This window comes from Ceratosolen solmsi, unplaced genomic scaffold (assembly GCF_000503995.2).
Source record: "Ceratosolen solmsi marchali unplaced genomic scaffold, CerSol_1.0 scaffold29, whole genome shotgun sequence".
Lineage (NCBI taxonomy): Eukaryota > Metazoa > Arthropoda > Insecta > Hymenoptera > Agaonidae > Ceratosolen > Ceratosolen solmsi.
In genome coordinates, this window is record NW_011948417.1 from 11,173,183 (window position 1) to 11,191,511 (window position 18,329).

At 24.2% G+C, this 18,329-nt stretch overlaps 1 protein-coding gene across 2 annotated transcripts in view; it reads right to left on the reverse strand.

Moving 5' to 3' along the window:
- The window catches only part of LOC105359879 (dipeptidyl peptidase 4 omega), a 41,229-nt gene extending 26,238 nt beyond the window's left edge, over window positions 1-14,991 (reverse strand). The window contains exons 1-4 of one of the 2 annotated variants that reach the window (XM_011496616.1): window positions 14,853-14,991; window positions 13,880-14,040; window positions 3,683-3,911; window positions 1,755-1,849 (exon numbers count right to left, since the gene is read on the reverse strand). In XM_011496616.1, coding sequence (XP_011494918.1) covers window positions 1,755-1,849; window positions 3,683-3,911; window positions 13,880-13,906 — 351 coding nt within the window. In that variant the 5' untranslated portion in view covers window positions 13,907-14,040; window positions 14,853-14,991. The remainder of the gene's footprint in view (window positions 1-1,754; window positions 1,850-3,682; window positions 3,912-13,879; window positions 14,041-14,852) is intronic. The other variant, XM_011496617.1, reaches the window with a different exon arrangement.
- Window positions 14,992-18,329: the final 3,338 nt, after the last annotated feature.

Genomic DNA, 18,329 nt, shown 5'->3' on the forward strand with positions numbered 1-18,329 from the left:
TATATGTACAATTCATTTAAATTAATATATTAAAAACTGAGTATGGCATAGAGAGAATTAACTTATTGTTCCTATTATAAAACTAAGATATGAAATCGTTAAAATAATATTTTTTTTAGTGACTAACTAAACTAGTGACTAACTTCAAGAGCTTACTCATCCAAACATAATAATAGAAATAATAATTATTATTTAAAACCTTTTAAAAACTAAGTCATATTTTCTAATAATGCTTACTAAACAGTTTCTTTTTTCATATAGGCTTATAAAGATTTGTTATACATATATATTATTTTAAGCTAATTAATCAATCTCATTATTTACATCTCATATACTGATTTAATATTTAAACAAAAATTTAGTGTTTTCGATTAATTTATATCCAGTTCATTCATTGAATTCAAATCAACTTACGATTTTCTCTTGTAATCATTTTATATATATATCTGAAAAAAAACATTACAGTCGTAAATGTCAACAAAAATAGAAAGAATATAAATAATGGAAGGGTTCAAATTCTTAACGAAACAAATTCTAAAAGATAATTGAAAAGCTATTGGTTTGAGAAGATAAGATTTTACGAACATTCATTTTTTTCAATTTTGCATCTTATTAGTAACAAATATAGGAATTAATTCATATATACTAGATATTGGAATTATAAAATTAAAAATAACAGTTTAAAACTATATTTCAAGTTTGTATTATTAGAGAATTTTATTGTAATTTATGAAGAATACAAAATACCGATGATATTTATAAACAATCTCTTAATAAAAAACAATTAATTTCAATAAAGTTATATATATATATATATATATATATATATATGTATATATATTAATATTATTTAACTTTATAGAAATCTGATTAACTATTGAATATTGATATATATATATTTAGAAGTTGGATGAAGTAAATAAATTAAAAACACCTAACTATTAAATAACTAACCATTAAATAACAAAGTATTACGTAACTAATTATTAACTAAATAACTAGTAAATACATAAGTTTTCAAAAATATTGCAAGTTATCCAAATTTTTATTATATAATTTGTATATAAATATGGAGTACTACTATTTGTATTTATAATAGTATTGATAAAAATTAAATAAAACTAAAAAAATAGAAATATTACAACAATATTGTTTATGCAGATTTATACGCGTCAATGGCATATTCATATATTTGTATGACGATTTTATTAATGAATAACGGTAAATATAAATTGTATCAAATTGATTAATTCTTTATAAATTTTATTCATTAAGTAATCATAAAATATTTTATAAATTCGAAGATTAAAAACTTTAGACTTAATAATAAACTTTATAGTATCCGAAAATGTATAACGTGTAGAACAGAGATTAATATTCAAAATCATTTATTTATGTGAAAAAAAATAAAGAAATTAATTATATTAATACGTAACTTAATTATATAAGAAATGAAAATTGAAATATTCTTTAGTCATTTTATATAAAAAAGACTTACAAAAAGTTAATCACGTACAATATTAATATAAAAAAAGACATAATATTATTTATATTATACTAAATAAAATAATTTCTATTAATGTTGTTCACAGTATTGTATACAACAACCACATCGAATTTATTTTATACATTTTTTTTATGGTAATTATAAAGTATTACATACTGAGTTATATTTCTGTGAGTATACGGCTACATAGATTGTTTTAATAGAAATTTTTAAGAAATTATCCATAATGAAGAAAAATAATCCTTACGTCGTTTCTTTCTCGAAAAACATTATGACTTTTTTTTGCTGATGTGTTGAATATCATTAGGTTGCCTCTGACATCTTCATAGAGTATCTCATTACCTGAAAAAATTTTTTTTAAATGCAATTAACGAATTTTTAAAAATTAAATTAAATATGTTTAATGATAGATTACAAATAAAAATAATACATGACTAATAATTTGTAAAAATTACGCAGATATACGTATAAAGATTCATGATCACATATTCACATTTATTCTCACTTTGGCATCGCTATAAGATCTACAGAAATACTATCTACATAATTTAAAATCATAAAATTTACATTTTAAACTTTAAAATAAAGAAATTAATTAATCCATTTTAAAAATGTCTTCAGACGAAATAAAATGTTGTGAAAAAAATAAAGAGTTGTGAAACTAGTGAACTGTGTATAATATTTGCAAAAATCCTTTTGAATTACAAATTTATTTAGTAAGAATTTCTAACATATATATTTTTACAAAATTTCTAAATGATAGATAGTAAATTTTAATGTATTTTATAGTATTTCTTTAATTTTTCATTATTTCTTTTACTTTAATTTATAAAAGTAATAATAAAAACACAAAATCTTAAAATTGGAGCTAACATGATATAACAGTAATTCGAAATAACTCTACAATGAAAATTACTAAAATTCATGCAAAAATAGTTCAACTTATTCTTTCAGCACCTATACTTTAAAAAAATTTATGTTTTCGCAAAAATTATTGATTTAGAACAGAAATATTGCTTGTTTATTTATTTAATTATATTTCCCTATTATTGGATTTCCCTATTATTGGTATATCGTACACATTATAGCGTTATACTGAAAACATAAATAGAAAGACTTTGTATAAATTTAATTTTGAAGAAGTTTTCATAAATGTCTCGCAACAGGTTGTGTTAAAACATTTTGAACTATCTATGATTACACTTAAAAAGTGAATGTGTACAAATAATATATATATTCGTGTAAAAAATGGAAATAATCATGAATATACGATGGTAATATACTGAAAGTATTATAAGCATTTGTATCTTACATACACTGAAGCATTAAAGTGAATGTATAAAGAAAAAAAAAATTTATTAATGTATTATTATATATTAATGTATATAATAATATACATTATAGAAAAAAAAACAAATTTCATTGCTTCAAATTTACTTTTATTGACATTTAATTTTGTAATTCTAAAATATATAATAATAATTTATGTGCTGTATAAAAAAATATACCTGTTTTTATTATACTAACACTATCTTAAGCTAATAATAAGTGTATCTATTTTTTAAACAAAAAAGGATGATCTAATGTGAATGAGGATGAATCTAATATTTAATGCAGACTGTGAAAAACTTCAGCTATCTGTAGATTTTGTGTCACATTTTATTCTCTTGGTTTATTTAATAATAAATTATATCACAATGTATATAGATATTTTTGATTTATGCTAGTACTTTATTATTTTATATTGTTATATAATCATCTCATTTACAGTCTTATATATGACTTAATCTTAAATATGATTTTCTGTTGTTTTCCATTTAATATTTTAAAACTATTTAATTTTGGTAGTCATTATTGTTGTGTTTACAATTATCGGCTATAATAGGTTTTCTCTACCAATAAACATTATACATTTTAGGAACAAACAAGCGTTTCATCATTTTTCTCATTCATTATCATATAAATATCTGAATTTCACTGCACTGTTGCTTATAGTAAAAATTATTATAAAATTTTAAGAATTAACAAGATAACCCAGACTCACAATTTTTGTAACTGAATTTTTTACCTACTATACTTGATGATTTTAAATAATTGTTGAGTATATACTACCATAAAGTTCTGCTAAAACAGAAAGAATATGTATGTACATTTTTATAGAAAATTTCGACTTACCACTAAGCCAGGTGCCGTTAAAGCTTTTAGTAGATAATGAACCACTAAGCCAGTCATGGAGTGAGATACCATAATTCTCAAGTTGTTCATTCCGGAATGTTTTACGGGTACGACTTGTGAGTAGAACAGTTACTGTTGCTGTTATTATGAGCACTAGTACAACCATCATAATTAGCCCGATGACCAACAGCCGACGCATGTTACACCCCGTGCCCTTTATCATCAGTTCCTATAAAAACAGATAAATTGATATACATAAAATAAATTTCTTTAATAATATAAAATATCTGTTACATTTTTATGAATATACCTTCTATTAAATTAAAATTATAAAAAATATTTTAATTTATATCTATTCCATAAAACATATTAGATATATGAATAAATTTAATATTTTATCTTTTTCTTGTAATAAATACAATTTACTTTTAATTTAATCTTTTCCATTTTAAATAGCTGTCATACTACAAATATATCATAATTTGGATATATTTAAGATTTATATGATTATTGAAGAAATAAATTAGAAAATATACTTTGTATAAAAGGAAATAATAAATTTCTAAATTCTTATACATCAGGAGATATAGATGATACATCAAATATACTTTTTAATAACAGACAAGCTTTATCCAGATATAATAAACATGAGTTCATAATAAATACAGAATGAAAATTAAAACAAAAAAGTTCCAGATTAATTTATACTAAGTAAATTTTGTATCAATTTCAAACATAATTTAAACCAATTTATAATTGAAACATTGAAATATTTAATAAATCCGATCTAATAGTGATTAATAATTTTGTTTTAATTTTCGGTGGATTTAAATCAATGAATACCTACCCAACAAAAGTAATTAACACTTGGTATTAATAAATGCCTCGTTTGCATAGCGTTTGCAGAAATCTACAATTTCCTTTTAAATTTACTCTACAGTGTAGAAATTGTGTTATCATTAAATTATTCGAACGACACGCAATTTACATTAAGAGATGGTTTCATTTGTAAAAACTATACCTTTCAATTATTTTTGCAAAATGACAGCAGTTTATACATGGATAATGGTTTTATATATTCTGAGCTGATAGTAATTTGCAATATTATGAACGTAAAAAAACGAAAATGTTTGAGTATTTTTATGTAATTATATTAAAAATTGTTTAACAACATGTAAAATTTATAATTAATATGAATATTTTAATATGGTACATAAAGAAAATTATTTACACCACATGTTAAAACAATGGTATATTAAAAAATTTACATAATTTTTTACAAAATTTTTTTATCTAATATAATTATTATAAACGAATTATATAACGAATTATATCATTTAAAATTATCATTAAAAATTAAGATTTAATATCAAGATTAATTTATAATCAAAGTGAATTAATGTCGGTATATAGAGCAAAAATCTTTAAAAATTTATAAAAAATATAAATTCAATAAATATCATTTTAAAAATACTACTAATATGTACTTGTCACAAGTGTAAAATACTGTCTCAATAATATTTTCAGTTAGAAAATCAGCTATACATATAAATATTTAGTTTATATTAAAATGTATTTATTAAAATTGAGTTTGATTTAAAATTAGATCTGTATCTTGTTAGACCTTTAAACAATTTCATTTTTTAAATATTTAAACAAAACTAATATTTAACATATATTACTTAGTATATATTATAAATTTATTAAATTCAAATTAAATTGTATTCATAAGTTTATCAATTATTAAGAACATATTAATCAAATAAAATAATTATGCATTTTATATTAAAAACTTGGCTCAAATTACTAAAATACAAAATAAATCAGTTAATAAATAAAAAATTACCAAAGTTTAAATCAAGATATAAAAAGAAATAAGTAAAAATAAATAAATGACAAATAAATATACTTTACATAAATAAATGTATGAACAATTTAATTAACTAAACAAGTTATATACAATCAATTTCAGAAAGAATCTATAAATAAGTTACATATTAGTCACATTTTTCAGTGATTTAAATGGTACATAAATTAGTTAACATTCATCAAATAAATCCAATTTTACATAATCTATATGTACGTAAATAAATAAAATAAACAATTACCTAATTATATTAATTATCATATCAATAACTAGAAAAAAAAAATTTTTAATAAATAATCTAGTAATTAAATAAAAAATACATAAAATTTGTTCATCAATAAAATTGCCAGCAAATTGATTTTAAATTAAAAATAAAAATTTATAGATAAATAAATTATAATAAATAAATTATATAATAATCAAATTATATAATAATTAAATTATATAATGTTCATGAAATTATTCAAACTATATAAATAAACGAGTTAAATTTTTTTATAAACAGCGTAATTAACAAAAAGTACAAAGAAAAGAAAATGCTCGATCCATTCCGTTCTAATAAAAATGATTTGATCCAAATTAAAAACAAATTGTTTAATTTTATGAGTTAAAAAAATAATTGAACCCTACAAAACAATTTATTGTTGTCAGCAATTATCAGAAAATGATGAAAATGAAAAAATTGTTTCAATAAAAATGGTATAGCAAAAATAACAGTCTGATCGGCAAATTTTTAAAAGACATTTAATAAAATTTAAAAGACAAGTATGATTAACCATACAGCAGAGAAAATTATGTAATTAAATGTATAAAAAATAAATGATGAAAGAAAGTTTAATAAATTGTTAATAAATAAAAATTTGAAGTTTGAATGATTTACATACATTAGTCAGCTTCTAAAAGAACTAGGCAATGAATATTATCGAAGAAAGAATATTATAAAGAAAGTGTAATAAGAATTGTGAATATAGTGAAGATTTAGAGAATAATTTTTTTTTTGAAAAAATATCTACACAAGAATAATAGATAACACTTATTAATTTCATCAGTGTGACGTAAACGTAAAATAAAACTGCCTTACGGATATGTAACCGGTCAATGATATAATAGTTGATATTTATAATTGGAGCCATATTATATATTGAATCGTAAAAGTCATAGAATAAGGAAATATTTTAATAGAAATCAATAAGAATAAGTAAAAATTTAGAAAACTATTGATCTTTCTGTAGCAACAGTTTACTAACGTATATTATGGCAGATAAGTGCTTAACATAATACGATCGAAATTATGATAATCAACTTTTCGATTTAATATCAGAAACCTACAACTTCATGATAGATTAATACTATTCTTGCATTTATTACTGTATATTTTTATTTTCTAAAATAAAATAATGTTAATCAAACAATTAAATATAATCAAAATAAAAAAATTATTTCAAAGCGTCAACTTATGAATTAAAAATTTTTATGTAATAATACAGCTTGTTCAGGATTGAAGCAATTTCCAAGACCGTTGGCTCTCGGAATTATTAATCTCACTAGCTCTAGAATTTGTGTAAACATTTGGGTCCGAGAATTCTCGAATATATAATGTTCTATTAATTGAAACTTAATGTTTAATTAAATGTTTTATTATTAATATATAATGTACAGCTTAGTTTTTCCAGAGTTCTCGAAACTTCTAAAGCTATATTCTCGAACGTTTGAAAGTTAGTCTAGTCTCTGCATAGCAACATCCATCCATTATTGCCATCTACCTAAACGGTCGCGTGGATATATAAGGCAAGCATGTGACGAGCCTCGCTCTCGCTCTCTCTCTCTCTCTCTCTCTCTCTCTTAGTGAAGACGCCACGAACACCACGTGGAATACTGTCTGTCTTAGCAGAATCATCACCAGGAACAGGCACTCTATTAGCATAGTCGCCACGGAGTAAACACGGCTTGCACTTCGTATGCGTATTCAACGGGCTACTATCATCTGAACCGCCAAGGACGCTATCAATTGTACAGGCATTCGACAGTCACACCTGCAAGAAAAGGGTGCTGAGCATCACAGCACCCTCCATTCCTACAGATTAAGGGAATCTCGCGTATCTTGATCGAGCACAGTCTCTGTCTCCAACCTTGACCAGTAATCCCAAAAAACACACAAGGCATTCAAAAGTAATCACTAACATGATCATCACACACATTATTTCTGCACCAAATGCAACCCTGTTTTGCAGTACAACCCTCGCCGAACCATTACGCAACCCTGTTTTACGGTGCACCCATACACTCTTACACTCACAAGACACCACCCAGTAGCACTACACCAAGAGATAGAGAGATTTACGACCTCTCATTTCTCAGTGTAGCAACCCACCACCAATCGCGCTATATGAAGAGGATTCGGAGATTTATAACCTTCTACCTCGACATGTAGTGCATGATACCACCAAGTGGAAATCACCAAGGAACTGCAAGGATCACAACTCTCATTACCAACTGAAAATCATTATAATTTAATTGTAAAATAAACGCAACAAATATCACAAAAACAGATCTGTTAATTACTGAAAAGAAGCCCTTCCACTTATTCCATAATCTAATCCAACCATCCTAGTCCTTCGATGACTAGATGACTGGGATTCTAAACACAACTATTATCTAGTAAGCTTAAAATTTCATTCGTTAAGTTCAATTATTTAACAATATAATATACATAATTTAAACTGGAAAAAAAGTTTATGAAATAACAAATACAGGTTTAAGTATATATAACAATGTATTTCCATGATATGTTGTATTATTTTTGTATTTTATTATCTCAATTTATACACGTAGTATAAATAATGTAAATAAAAATTAAAATCTTTAAAAAATTCGCTTTTTAATAATAATAAATTATTTTAATAGTCATCGAAATAAATATGAGTGAACTTGAAAAGTTTAAGAAAAAATATGTAGATTATGTAAAATTGAAAAAAAAAAATTTAATTTTTTAGAAAATGGAGATATAAAATATGTAAATTATAAAACGCATACTAATATTTCAGGTAAAATAAAATACTAATTTATTACTCAACAAGCTAATACTCAGTGAATTAAATAGAGATTAGACTTATGTATTTTATTGACTAGAGAATGTACTTCAAGATTCTTCTAAATTAATTACAGAAATTTTTAATGTATGTGAATTTATATAATGAATATATATTTGTTTATTTAATTATTAAAAAATTAAGTAAATATATATTTTAAAAATGAGGCAATGTTTTTATTTTTAAATTATTAATTATTTAGAATCCTTTAAAATTATAAATAGATTGATTAAATGAATAATTATTTTAAATATATCATATAAGTTCAACAAATTATATATAATTATAATTGATATACGTATTTAACATTTTTACAATTTAATTTAGGAAATATGTACAAGCAAATATATAGAATATCCAAAACTTTTTGAAATTGTAATCGCAATCGTGTTTTTAGGAACTTTTAAAATTAATAATACTAATACAGTAATAGTTATATCCTTTCTCATACTTAACTATTAATTTTATATATGCTACAAGACTAGAAAGTATTATGACGTATAGAATTAAATTAATAAAAAGAAATATATAGTAAATTAATCAGTTTTATGTTTGATTAATAAGTTTGATTTTGTTATTATATAACTTGTTGAATATAACTTATTTTATTTATATCTAAAATAAAATATATAAAATTACAAATAAAAATTATCTTATAAACTCTCAAAAAATTGATAATTGAAAACGAATTTTTTAATTCCTAAATAATATATAAAACAAAAATTTCAATAGTTTTTTAGTAATAAAATTGAACTTATTGATCATAGTTCATAATTTTTTATTTATATGTATATGATTTTAATTTAAATAAATAAATTGTCTGAAATTGAAAAATTGTCGTTTGTTCGTATACACATTAGGCCTGCCAGACACAGTGGAAGGCAGTACATCCGTAAAGAACACGTGGTCCTATTCCACGAGCTATCAAGCAATAAGAAAGAGACAAAGACGGCAATAGAACAGGCAAAAGAGCAGGGACTTCAAGAGCAAAGAGAGCCAGTTCTCTTCGTAGCTCAACGTCTCCTCGACTAAAGTCTGAATTTATGGTAAAAATGAATGCTCAGGCTGAACGTATAAAAATTTTACAGAGTCTTGCCGAAAAATATGCTGTACCAGAGCCTGACGTCACAGCGGAGGAACTGCCCGATACATTTTCGCTCGTCGAAAATATCCACAAAGCCTTCAATAAAGAAAATGCGTATCGAGAGATGATCTGGCCCGTTACTCAAGATAGTGAAGAAAATATTCCAACCGATATCTTATCAAGGGAAGCGGCCCAATGTGTAACCAGCCGAGGAGTCATTAGTAAGCTTCACCAAGGGCTCAAGGTTGAATGCAATGAGCAACAGCCCACAACATATTCAGCAAGAACAAGCAGGAACCGGCTACCAATGATTAAGCTACCCAAGTTCAGTGGAAAACAAGAAGACTGGGACGCATTCAGCGATCTCTTCGAGGCACTCGTCCTAAAAAGCAAAGAAATTAGCGAGGTGGAAAAATTGCATTACCTCTACACTTCAGTTGACGAGTCTCAGACTCTCATTAACCAAAGAATATTTAATGTCAGCCTGGGAAATACTCAACAAGCCGTTAAAAAATCCACGCCTATCAATCCGTTCCTGTCTTCTTAAACTTTTTCCCCCGATAAAAACAGTAAAGTGCAGAGACCTTGGAGCTGCCAAAAGATCGCAAGAGGCAATAAAACACCTTCTTCCCCTGAACATACTACCAGATTTGTGGAATTACATTCTTGTACACCAAATTACATTACATTTTGGCCGCACTACAGTTGAGCTATGGGAAGCTTCACTAGGATTATCCACCTCCTACCCTCGCCTAGATCAATTGAAGATGTTCCTCACCACACGGGTGAGATCTCTTAAACAAGGCGAACAGGTGACAACAAACCCAGCATATCGGCAAAGATCACTACCTACACGGTCTCAATAGATGCGGCCGTCTTCTTCTTCAAAGAAGTCCTCCAGCTGTTATCAGGTATGTGTTAAAAAACCTCTGTCGAGTCATCCTATATTTCAACATGAAGGAATATGGTGCATGTGCTGTGACAGAAGACATACGATATACCATTATGAAGGATTTAAGAACATGTCAGACGCAGGAAGAAAAAACCTGTTAGAAAAGCGAGGAATATGCGTAAACTGTTTGTATCGTCACAAGGGTTCATGCACCGCACCCCCAAAATGCACAAAATGTCAAGGCCACCATAACATAATGTTGCATGCATAAAATCGAACACAATTCAAATTATATAAAAAAATGAATTATATCCGTGATTCAGATGAAGATATATTGATAAACTATATTATAATTATGATAAATTAAAAATTAATAAGTCATCTATAATAACATGAAGGACATTGCTTACTTTAAAGAATTATATAAAATTAAAATAATATTTATTAATACTAATTAATGTACAGCAAATATTATTAATTTAATACAACTGTATCTTGATGATATTATGTATTAATATTATGTATTATACAACTGTTATTATTTATTTATTCAATATCATTTAGTTAATCGTTGACTTAATTTACTTAAGAATTGACTTTTTGATAAATATTATAACTATGTTTTCAAATATTTACAATCATAATTGACTTTCGTAAAAGATTAACGATGTATAATTAGAATAATCAAAGTACATACTTTATTTGTACATCTTGTACATATTATACTTTATTTATTCTTATATACCTTGCAACATTTATGATTATAAAGAAGAAATTTCCATGTATGCATAATTAAATTTTGCACTTATTAATTATTTCTTCGTTCATTAATTATTGTCTTTAGAAAGCCTAGGTATCCGCAATACAAAGTCGTAAAATAATATAGAAATTTGCATTGTATTATACATAAATTTGCGATGCATATAAGATTTTTAACGAAGTACTTCACGATCGTACTTTGAAATATTATTCTTTTTTATAATTATTCATTGTTGTTTAAAACCTTATTGTTTAAAGCTTCTTTAAAAATAAATATTTATAAAAAAGTAAATCATATATAATAGAGGTTTTAAAACGTAACTTTGCCTAATACGTATTTCTTTAAAATTGTTAGTTTAGTATTTTTAGTTATGAAGTCTATAATATTCTTTTAATAATAAATATTTTACTTAAAATAATTTAATAAAAATAATTAAAAATTTTAAATATTAAATTTTTAGATATTAATGTAAAAATATCATTTGTTTTATTTAATCAGAGATTAAATCAATCAAACTACACTTAAGAATATGTAGAAAATTAAAGATACATAAAATATTTGTATTCAAAAACTAAATTTTATTTTATCTTTAATTCCTTTTTTATTATATTTATATATTAATTTATGTATATTTTATTAATAATATATTAACTTCATGTCTTATATATTAATTACACATTAAAACAAAAATTTAATTATAACCTCATTATTTATTATAAAAACTTATGCATATCTTCAATTTAAAAATTAATGTATGTTTTATACTTTTTTTAATTTAATATATTACATATTTTATTTTCTATTGATTTATCAATTTTTTTAAACAATAAAATGTATTTGAAAGAAGATTTAGGTATGCGTAAAAAAAATAATATAAAAAAGTATGCCTAACACTCTTTTCGTTACCTTTCCCTAAGCTGACATAATCACTTTTTATATGCACGTATGAAAATATGTAAAATAAAGAGATAAGAAGAGATAAAGAGTAATATAGTTATAATTAAAAAACAATTAATAGTATGGAGCGTTGACAAGTTCAATATAAAGAAATAACCAGTTAATGCAATAAAAACGAACCATTAATTAAAAAACAAACATAGATAATCAGTTTGTAATATATTCATGACCTCGATTCATAATAGAATTAAAGTTAAACCTATAAATTAAATTAAAAATTTGTGATATTAAATAGTTTTAAATTTATTATACAATATATTAATTATTATTTTTAATTTTTTTGTCAATATTCCTCAAATTAATAGTCTGATAATGCAATATATATTATAAAATATAATATTCTTCATAAAACTTATATTATTATTGAAATATTTTTTAAATAATCTTTGAAATTTTATAAATTTAGTTAGAATAAAAGATAAAATATTTATTTATTTTACTTAATTTCGTAATTTAGAGATGTCAGACATGTAAAATTTTTAATTATTCGCGTATAATTAGTATTTTTTAAAGTACCTGTCAATTTTTATAGAATTATTCATATATATTAAAAAACATGAAAACTATGAACTAAGAGAAATATATGATATAATTGTTTAATATATTATATATATTACTATTAAATTTTAAATAAATAATTGAAATTAATTGATTTGGAACAAAACCTGTATTCGAACCATTTAAATTCAAAGAAAATATATAGAAATTTAGTAAAATTATTTTAATAATTAATTAATTAATTGTCATAACTTATATAAAATATATTTAATATTTCGTGTGTTTGAAAATCTAAAAATCAAATGAAATACAGAGTAATTCATTGATATAATTCTTTGGAATTTAATAAAACTTGCAAGTTTAATCCGTCAAATTAATCTCATCTGGAATTATTATAACAAAAATTATAATAAAAAATAAAATTTTATATAATTTAAAACACACAATTTAATTTTAGACTTAACTTAGTATTTACATTTTATCTCCGCTTGTACCAATGTGATATAAAAAATACATGTAAACTCTAATCAATTTAATTGTGTATGATTTTATAAGGACAAATATGTTATACTTAGTATACTTATTATATAATAAGCTAGAAGGTAAATATTATTAACTTAAATAATGTTTATGTACAGGAGATATTCTAAAAATTTTTTTATATAAAAATTGAAAATATTATCCTTATTTCTTGCCTTATTGACCATTTAAAACTTTTTTTATATACACTTTTATAAGTAATAATTCACAGTGAAAAAATTTTTCTAATACGTTATTAAAAATTTATTTAATACGTTTTATCTGCAATATATTTCTTACAAGCTATTAAGTGAATATGAAAAATAATGTAAACACAAATATGTGTCATAAAAATCTAATACAAATATTACTGAAAGTGTAAATATAAAATACAATGAAGTTACATCTATAAATAATTTGACAAAAGTAAAAGTATTAAGGTTGTACCTTTCAGATACTGCAGAATAATATATCATACTTGGATGTGTAAACGTGCTCTTGACATGTATAATGAAATTTGCACATACTTACGCTTACGTTGAATACGCTGTCCTTCATAATTTGACTAATGCTGATATTCTATTTTTCTCACTCTGTGAGAGTTAAAAGCTCATCAAGTTAATTGGATAGCTGGGTCAGTTACAATATGACTATATATTATTTTTCCAGTCCTCCCTCTTAAGAGACCAGAACTGCGGAAACGAATTGTAAATAACATTCGCTAATATTATTACTTCCCCCATGAAAACTATATCTCGTTTGACAAAAAAATTATAGTTTTTGTATCAAGAAATTTCTAATTTATTAATAGAATAAAGTTTAAATCATGTTAGTCTTATCAGAGAAACTTCTTAAAACTTAAGCAAATAAAAAAATCGAACAACATTCAGAAATAACTAAATACTCACACCCAATACCAAATTAAAGGGAGAATGATAAAATATGGCATTAAGTATTCTAAAATATTCGATCGATATTCTAAATAAATCTAATTTTAAAAATGTTTATATTTACAAGATGGCTACTTCGATTTCATACCTGATCGTAAGAATAATCGATAGCATACTGTATCTATAATTGTATTTCATTTACATTAAAAACTTAATTAAGCATTTTGAAGTACAATTATTTTATTCTCTTGATTTTGCTTATTATGGTGTAAAGTATATTACTTATTCATTTGGCTTTTATAAAAAGAAAAATATTTTATATAATTAAGGAATGTAGTTCAACAATTTGAACTGTAGTGATGGTTAAACCTTAGAGCTACAATTATATAAATAATACAGGAAAATTGAAGATTTGTTTGATATTAAAGAAGACGTTACAGTATACTAATATGTCAGCCGGAATTATTTAAAATTAAAAAAAATTCACATTAGGAAAAAATATAAGAATTATTTGCTATATTTGCCAATGGATCAAAAATGAAAGTCGGAGCTTATGTTCTTTTTCTTGTCTAGCGCGATGGTAATGCTAAGAATGAAGGGCAAAAATGACTCACGAGAGACATTATTATGATACAACCATGATGTCCAGACGATGGCTATCAAAAAATATTTAGCACACAAAAGATAAAAAGTCAACATGAGATAAACAACGATCGGCACTCCACTAAAGTAAGGAGTAACTGCACTTGAACACTTTCTGTTCATCTGTAATATTTCCTCCCACCTATTCACTCTCCCACTTACTCTCTTTCTTTTCCCTCTCTCCCTTTGACAACTACTCACTATACACGCTTTTTAAACCCACACTGCCAGACTTATACGTACGTGCTCGCGCTATTGAAAATTTCTTTCCGGGAACGACGCACCGTAACAAACCTGTTGAATATTCTTACGTAAGAATAAAGATATAGAAACTAAGACCATAAATTAGGAAGTAAAGAAATTCGTAAAGAAATTTATTTTCATACTATGCTAATTTTTAATTATGAGAATAAGATCTTGTAAATTTTAATTGAATCTAATTTTGTAAATTTAAGCTTTGTTTTTTGTTTGATGAAAGAAAAAAATTCTAAAGATTATATTTCCCTACGTAAGTTAGGATTTTTATTATACGCTTAAGTTGTTGTGTTTTATTCAATTTCAAAACAGTTTCATTATTTAATACTATAGTTGTATTGATTTTTTAATTTAAATCATTTTATTCCATGTAATATATAAAGAATACATGCAAATGGCATCAAATTTATTTAATACAATAACATTTAATTTACGTTTAAAATTGTATTAGAAAAATAGTGCTTGATATTTTTATTTTTATTTTGAATACTTTATGATCTTTTCTATGTATATGAAAAAATATAACTTAAATACAATATCAACTGACATGTCCTTGATTTTTCCATTTACACGATAAGAAATTTCTTCAATTATTTATTTGAAATTTGTTATATTCAAAATAAATTAATGTTCGTATATCCAAATAAATCCAAATATAATTTGATTCATATTTTAAGTATAAATATGAAAAAATAAATAATAAGTTATTTCGTAGAGTTTTATTAACTCTAATACACACACATATATATAAAAATCAATATACATAAAAAATTAAAAGACATAATTATAAAATAAAATCCTTTAATAATGTAGTCATTTCATGCTATCAGTTGAATAGTTCGTAATATATTTATTTTATAAAAAAATGAAATGGGGCCCTATAAGTACATAAATTAAAATACAATGTGCAGAAAATCGTAAATGCGCATGCAAATTTCAATGTGATAAAAATCAAAAAATATTTGATTTTGATATCAATTAAATATTGTGCAAAATTGTAAAATTATAAAGCTGAAATAATTAAAATTTTAAATTGAATAGCAAAATCTATAATGCAAAAAAGATTTAAAAATGAATAACACATTTTTCATAAATATATAATTATTAACGTATTTTATATGTATAGTATTTTATATTTTCTTAATTTCGTAAATTTTGAATATCTAGATATTAGTGTTTAATATATTATACACAAGTAACAACGAATTAAATATAATTTTAAGATTAATAAATGATTATTACTTTTCTATATTAACCACTATTCTTATAAATATTATCTTAGAATTTATGTATTATTTAATATCTATTACTTTAATAAACTTTAATGTAAATAATATATGTATAAAAGAAATAGATTTTGGATAACATTATTGTTCTTTTATGTAATATTATACTGTTAATATATTTTGCTATAGATGCTACACATAGTAATTTAGAGTTGGAATGGATTAAGACGAAATTAATAAAATGTGAACTTGATACTAGTATACATAAGTATATCCGATTAATACTAGTATACATAAGCGTTATTATATAAATTATATATATTAAATATTATTATATATTATTATATAAATATTTATTATATAAATATATAAATTAAAACTAGTATACTATTAATACTAGTATACATAAGCGAATATCCAATTAATATTCGCATGTTACTTATTACTTGTGTTACCAGCATGTCTTTAAAATATAATTTTAATTCATTAGAGTATATTAATTTATTAAATACAATCAGTTAAAAGTTTATCTTCGAACCTATACTGTTTTTATCGTTTTCTCTTATAAAAATTGACATCTGAAATTTCAAATTGCACATATGTGACATTTCTAGTTTCATAATATTATTTAAATAGTAGACTTTTAATTGATGAAAAATATTTAAACAAGAAGTGAAAATATACCATTTATTTAATACTTATCGATTTCTAAAATATAGTTTAGTAAAATATTACAATAATGAAAGTAGTTCTTCTTTTTTCTTTGATCCGTTTTCCAACTTTTTATATGTTCTATGTATTTTATATTATCTATGTAGACTGTTATAAATATATAATCTGTTATATATATATATATATATATATATGTATAAATAAATATTTAAACTATTATGAATCAAATATTTATATTTGAAATGTTTAATTTTTTTTTTATGTTTAATTTAATTTGTATTTAGTATGTTATCTGAATAGTTGTAATTACACCAAATATATTTAACATTCATAAAAAAATATTGTTCGAATTTAAGTGTTTATTTTATGGCTCGAACTGCCAATTCAATAGTTAGGTAGCTTAGGCTCTCGCCAGAGCAATTAGGAAGAAAAAAGGCACAAGTGGAAGGGCTGAAAAATATAATGTAATGTATTGTCAGTGTAGCTATTGTTTATTCTGGTTATGAATTATAATAATATTGCACGTTGTTGGTTGCTTTTAGTGAGATAGAGAATTATTCTGACGTCGTTGATGCTATGGAGATTAATGAGGATCTTCAATGTCGGTTTTATGCTGATGTTGTAGAGATCAGCATGAGTAGTCAACCATGCTCTTCAATTAGCATGGGAAGATGGTAATGTTACTGGTGATGACAATCAATAAGAATTCGTAGAGAGTGCAAGCATACTTAATAGGTGGGGATAAGGCATTCTTTGAGGTAGTTGTTACGTAACTCGACGATACACTAAAGGAGAATGGTAATATTAGAGTGTAAGTCACACCCAAGAATCAGAAATAGTTCCTTCAAGGACGGAAGGGACTGCTCACTAACCTTGAATGACTGAACTGTAGCCTTGACAATGTAAGTACATGTAGAAGGTGAATGTACGGTCTCCACCCTGCTTGGCTTGAGAGCTTATTGTTTCACCAACCTTAGAATGACTGAATTCGAGCCTCAACAATGTAATTACATGTAGAAGGTGATCTTACGGTCTCAGCCCTGTGCGGCTTGTGAGAGCGTATTGTGTTACTTTTGTAAGTTTTACGCGTGGCGTGATTCGAGCGAGAGTGACTAAATTTGTACAAATAATAAAGAGGAGGAACCTTATGAACTACCGTCAAGGCCTGCTGCCTGCGTATCTGGCGCACCTTATTGATTACGATCCCAATAGCTTCACTGTTAGATTGCTCTCTATTTGCAACAGATTCTTTGAATGTCGCACATATGCCTTTAGATCGATTGTCTGAGATGCGGT